The sequence below is a fragment of the Galendromus occidentalis genome, unplaced genomic scaffold (genome assembly GCF_000255335.2).
Source record: "Galendromus occidentalis unplaced genomic scaffold, Mocc_1.1 scf7180000076306, whole genome shotgun sequence".
NCBI lineage: Eukaryota > Metazoa > Arthropoda > Arachnida > Mesostigmata > Phytoseiidae > Galendromus > Galendromus occidentalis.
In genome coordinates, this window is record NW_003804295.1 from 1 (window position 1) to 5,908 (window position 5,908).

The following is a 5,908-nucleotide window of genomic DNA, read 5'->3' on the forward strand; positions in this document are numbered from 1 at the left end:
AGCCGAACTCAACTGATCCTCGTTTGAAGCGAGAGAAGCCAAGAGCAAGCTCAAATACTTCGCCCGTATCGCATCCATGCCAGCAGCACGCTGGCCCAAAGCGATGTTGGAGATGATTCTCCTGGAGGGCAGCCAACAAGGTCCTACGCGAGAATGGAGGAACTCAAGCGCAAGTTCGGATGTGACACACTTCAGATCGAACATGATGAGCGAAACCGAGCCCTCCTAGGTCCCTATTATCGCCAGATCAGCGAAAGGATAAGGACCACGCAAGACCTCGCCTGGGTGGCTGGGATATCCGGTAGAACAATGCTCAGAGTATATCGCCATTATAAAGACTCGAGAACATCACCGGTTCATATCTACGACAACAGCAGAGGATCTGCCCTCCTGGCGCTTGCCAGAGCGGGCTCCCTACCTACCAGGGTACACAGATCGCTCTCTCCACCGACCCAGAAACGACATGCAATAAGTGCGGCGTGTATCCGGAAACACTCGAGCACGTAATCTTCAATTGCAATGAATGTTACTTCACGACAGACGAACTCGCAATCAAACTGGGTTTGACCACAGAGCTTAATCGCCATGCCGTGGAGTCAACGAAGCCCCTCCTCGAAAAATGGGAGCGTGAAACCTCTGGATCCGCTGAGCCAACTCGCGCCTGAATCGAAAGGTTGATGTGTACATACTATGATACCATCTGATCCAAATAAACCATTAAACCATTAAAAACAAATCGCCTTTTGCTTGCTGACCGGCCGCGTAAGCGATTAGTGGCGGCCGGCACGGGCGTTTCCCGTGGCTGGAGCAGCTACCTTACCGTTTTAAGAGCAGGGAATAAGGCAATTTCTCGAGCTCTCGCCGAATTCGGCGTGGAACCGACTCACACCCGACTCCTTCGGCTTCAGAAATCTGCCTCGCCTCGCTCCGCCCCTCGGGGGTCTCAGGACGGCGTCGACCTCTGCCGCCTCTTCCGCCTCGTTCATGACCGTCACTCGGCGCTGAGCGATAATCTTGTCGGCGTTCTTCGCTAGCGCACGAAGATCAAGATCGTCGCTCGGAGCCACTTGGTCGCGAACAAATACTGGCAGCTTCTGCAAGAAGTGGTACCTGAACAATGGATTTTGTGCAGCGTTCCGGTCCGGCCTGTACAGTCCGAGCATGCGATCAAAGAGGCATCCCCGATTGAGAGCTTAACCAGATTCGCCATACGCTCGTGGTGATTGATTCGGAACGACTCGAGGATTCTTTCCTTGAGTCCCTCGTAGCGGGTACCTCGTTCGGGTAAGTCGTCGAAAAAATCGGCTACTCTCTCCTGCGTATCAGCGTCGAGCGTGGTGAGCGTGTGATCGAACTTGGTCTGATCGTCTTTTATCCCCCGGAGGCTGAATTAAGCCTCAATGGTCGTGAACCACATCATTGCCTGCTTCGGCCAGAAGGGGGCAACTTGACTGTGATGGAGTTCACCAGCCCTTGTGACGTGCTTGGCAGAGCATCTTCGAAAATCTCGTCTCCTGCTGCGGCTTGCATGTTCATCTCGCGTTCCGGGTCACCGATGTAGTGTTTAACCACTGAAGAGAATACGACCGAATACGTCGGTGCTAGACTGGAAGTGATTTATTGTACTTCGTCGTTCCCAGCTAGTGACTATGATACCCGTGCGGGCGCTGTCCGCCACAGGCGAAACATTGCTGGTGATGGGAAGCATTCGGCTGGCATTCTTCTCCGATCAGTTTCGCGAGCTTCAACCTCGTCGAAGCTGCGTCTGATGACATGCCGCGCATATCTTGGACACGGGGTCCGAAGGCGCGGAGCGCTTCCCTGATGGCCTCAAGAATGTTCCGAGCTGTCGCCGATTCTCGGAAGCGGATGAGAATCTCCAGTGACTTCGAGTCCACGCTCGGTATGATCTCGGACGAGCGGAGGACTACACCGATGGAGCGTTTCCCTTTCCAAGTCCACTCATCGGCGACAAGGATAAAAATTGCGCCCTCTTCCTTGAGGCGCGCGACATCTCCTTCCAAGTTACGCCGAATGTTCTCATAGGCCTCGTCTATCGTCTTCCGTGTGAGTTTCGAGTTGATAGAGCCCAGATCGCTCAGCCAGAACATCACGCGGAAGGAGCCGTGGGATAGGGTTTCGGTTGGAACGTGGTTGACGGTGTTGAAAGTGGCGACGAGCCGCTCCTTCAATTCGGGGATACGTTTGACGATAGTGCACGAGCAGTCGGCGGGCCCCAGAGTGCTGCTCTTCTTTCTCGTGCCATCCTCCGCAGTTCCGAGAGGTCCCTCCCGCCAAGAGTGGCGGCCAAATGGTCAGCGGATAGAAGATGCTCGGCCCTGGCAGTGATGCTTCCGTTTTTACACGAAAGGAACTTATTTTAGCACGTCTTGCATTTTGCTTTGCCATTCACGGGTTCTTCGAAATGACTCTTTATTCTTTCCCCTTGAGGGAGTCGGAGAAGGATGTTGATAGGTGAGCGTGAGCCAGAGTGCTATGGTAGCAGACTGCGGGTTCCCGATGGGCCGGTGGTTGAATCTTCGGAGACCAAGTCTCGAGCTCTAACCATTACCCTCTCGAGCACGCTACTACTTCAGAATATACCGGAGCTGGACCCCGGAGCTATTTCAAATAGGTTTTATTCGCGGTTCTTTTCGCAGCTGTTTTGAATCTCCTTTACACGTCTTGTAATGGATTTGCCATAAAAGTATGTACATCTCAATATGTGCAATCTTCCTATTTCTTGAGCACCACAATATATACAAGAGCATGTTTTCTTCTTGCCGTTGAAGAAATCGTGGTCTGTACAGATACGGTGATGGTATCCGTGGTAGGTTAGGCGGCATATGTGCTGTCTGTCTGTTCTTCCCGAGGATTTCCATCCGTCATTTGTGAACGCCGGTCCAACGTTGTAGTTCTCTGCTTGGTATTTTGTGCGTTTATCTCCGAGTTTCTTCGAGTATTCTACCCACGCTTTCGTCTGGGAAGTGTACCCCAGGTCTTTGAGGTATTCGCACATAGTTTTCTCCCCAGCCAGTTCATTCTCAGCGTTTAGCGCTGCGTTCGTTCGGCTGTCGATTCGATCTTCTCCGCTAAATTTGCGTTTTTCGGTCGCCCTTATGTTTCCTCCGTGCCCCGTATGCAATACTGAGGGTCACATTCCCTTGGTGGCATGTGTCAGTGGTTGTGGTACCCTTGTTCATGCAAAGTGTATGCCGAATCCTGATTCTGACTTCAACTGGCAATGCCCATCATGTGTCGTGAAAGGACCTGCCGTCAACTCAGCCCTGGTTCTGAAGCGGATAACCGAGCTTACGAATTTCGTTCTCAAGCAGAGTCAAGTTATTGGCGAGATCAGAACTGAGCTCGCGAGCTGCAAGAAGGAGCTTCTTTCCACGAAGAGGGAGATCTCAAATTTCAAGCTTGTCATCGACGGCTCTCCTCAGCAGCCGATCGTTGGCGCGCGAAACCGCTCTGCTTCTAGCGTGTCGTTACTATCTGCCGGCTCCACCGTATTTGGCGAAACTCTGACTGTTCCGCAGCATCAACATGGTCCGTCTCGAAAGAGACTCCGTTCGAATTCGAAGACCCATATTATTGACGAGTCTCAAAGACCTACCGTGCCCATCATCCGTGGTTCTGCCTCACCGTCTGATCATGTCATTCCTGCCGTGGCGAAGCTGGTGAAGAAACGTGTCTTCGTTTCACGTGTTGCCCCGTTGTTCTCTGCGCAAGCTATGCATGATGCAATCTCCCCGAAACTTAAGTGCCCCGCATCTGTTGTCAAACTCAAGACAAACCATGAGTCCTATTCCTCCTTCTGCATATTCGTCGACGAAGACGATGAGAAAATTCTCCTTGATCCGTCCTTCTGGGCCACGGGTACGATCATCAAAACCTACTTTGGTCGCATCATTCCAGATAAAATCGTCTCCAAACTTCCCCTCGAGGAGTCTTCCCCGACTCGCAACTCGATTCCACGACAACCTTTCGCTGATCCGCTATCCTCGGGGTTCCCGCTGACGAAGCTTACCCTACGGGATCGCACCTAATATGTTGCTACCTCAATTCCCGATCGGCAGCGAAGCCCGGTGCTCTCGATGCGCTACGTATGTTCTGCTCTTCCGAAGATATCGACGTCCTGTTCATTGCGGAGACCTGGTTTGACGCTACGATCCGGGACGCCGAGTTGTCATTTGGCGGCAACTACCAAGTATTTCGCCTCGATCGCCCGACGCGGGGCGGCGGGGTATGTGCACTCCTGAAGAAATGTTTCAGTGCTGTTCATGTTGACCTCAATCTGCCTGGCGAGCACATCGTGTTCGACATCGTTACTACTTACTCTAGAATCCGATTCTTATGTTACTACTTATCTCAAACTGGTGACTCTGCGCTAAGAAGGCAGAAGATCACTGAGGTTTGTGCGGTCATTGATGCAGCCTCTGATGTTGACTCCTCTTTGATTGTTGTTGGGGACTTTAATCTCCCACACATAAGCTGGCCGAATCCGTCCATCGACACGAGTCATTCGCGCGAAAATCTCTTCGTAAAGTGTTGCTACGAGAACAATCTCGCCCAGCTGGTTATTCAACCTACGCACAAGGATGGTGCCATATTGGATCTACTTCTCACAACTGATCCTGACATTGTCTCTGATCTCCTGGTGACCACCGCACCCGTCATCACCGATCACCTTTCCCTGAGGTTCAGCGTTATAATGCCTGCTGTACACGTGCACAGTATTTCTTCTCACCCGGATTACCAACGAATGGACGAGCACTCGATTGCCGCTGTCTTGGACCGGCTAAACTGGCTCCTGGTCTTCGACTCTTGCAAGTCCGTTAATGACATGTACAATAGCTTCGTTCGAATATGTTCATCTCTCATCAAGGATTTCGTCCCTTCCACGAGGTCCTCGTCGACCATCAACTCTGTAACATCCTGTCTTGATCGCATCCGTCGCCGCGCTAACATGAAAAACCCATCGTCCGCTCGAGAACTCATGAAAGCGTCCAGAAGATTGCGCTTGCTCACTGAGGCTAAGTTGAACCCGAGTGATCCGCGACGTTTCTTCCGCTACGTGAACGGTAGACTACGCCAACATGACTCTGTGCCGACTCTGATTTCTGACACCAAGATCTTCTCAACTGACTCGGAAAAAGCGGAGGCTCTCAGCCGTCATTTCGCATCTGTCTACAGTACCGTTGGCGGCACCGCACTTCCCGCCGCTATGGCACGGGTAAACCCTTTCCCCGATGCGAGACTTGAATTTCCCGAAGCCTTAATTTATGAAACCCTACGCGAATTGAAAGGAACCTCAAACCTTACCCCCGAAGGCATCCCGCCTTTATTCTTCAAGAAATTTGCTCTATTCGTCGCCGAACCCCTCGCTCTCATCTTCGAAAGATCTTACAACGACAGTGAAGTTCCATCACTCTTCCGTCAGAGTATTGTTACTCCGGTTTACAAGAAAGGAAAACGCTCATCGACCGAAAATTATCGCCCGATTGCCCAGGGATCGATAGCATGTAAAGTTCTCGAAAAAATCGTTGCAAGACATCTCATGGGATTCCTGGAGCGAAATCGGCTCATGGACCCGCGACAACATGGATTTGTCAAGTACCGCTCCACCTGCACACAACTTCTCCTTATGTCGAATGATTGGGCCTCGTATATCAATCAGGGCCTTCCTTTCCACGTTGTGTACTTTGATCAGAAAAACGCTTTCGACAGAATTAACCACGATAAGCTGGTATCCAAGCTCCGAGCTCTTGGTGTTCATGATTCCACTGCTAGGTGGATCGAGTCCTTTCTCAGGGGTCGCACCTTCAGGGTGAAGGTCGGAGAGGCCCTCAGCAGCAGTCATGCTGCACCTTGCGGTTCTCCACAGGGTAGCACCCTATCGCCT

The 5,908-nt window shown here is 51.8% G+C and overlaps 1 protein-coding gene across 1 annotated transcript; it reads left to right on the forward strand.

Annotated features, from left to right (window-relative positions):
* Positions 1-3,737: 3,737 nt before the first annotated feature.
* LOC100904743 (uncharacterized) lies at positions 3,738-5,752 on the forward strand (the record flags this gene model as incomplete). Its single annotated transcript, XM_003738715.1, has 2 exons — positions 3,738-3,882; positions 4,083-5,752. Coding segments are annotated over exons 1-2 (1,815 nt in total), but the record flags the coding sequence as incomplete, so codon positions are not given.
* Positions 5,753-5,908: the final 156 nt, after the last annotated feature.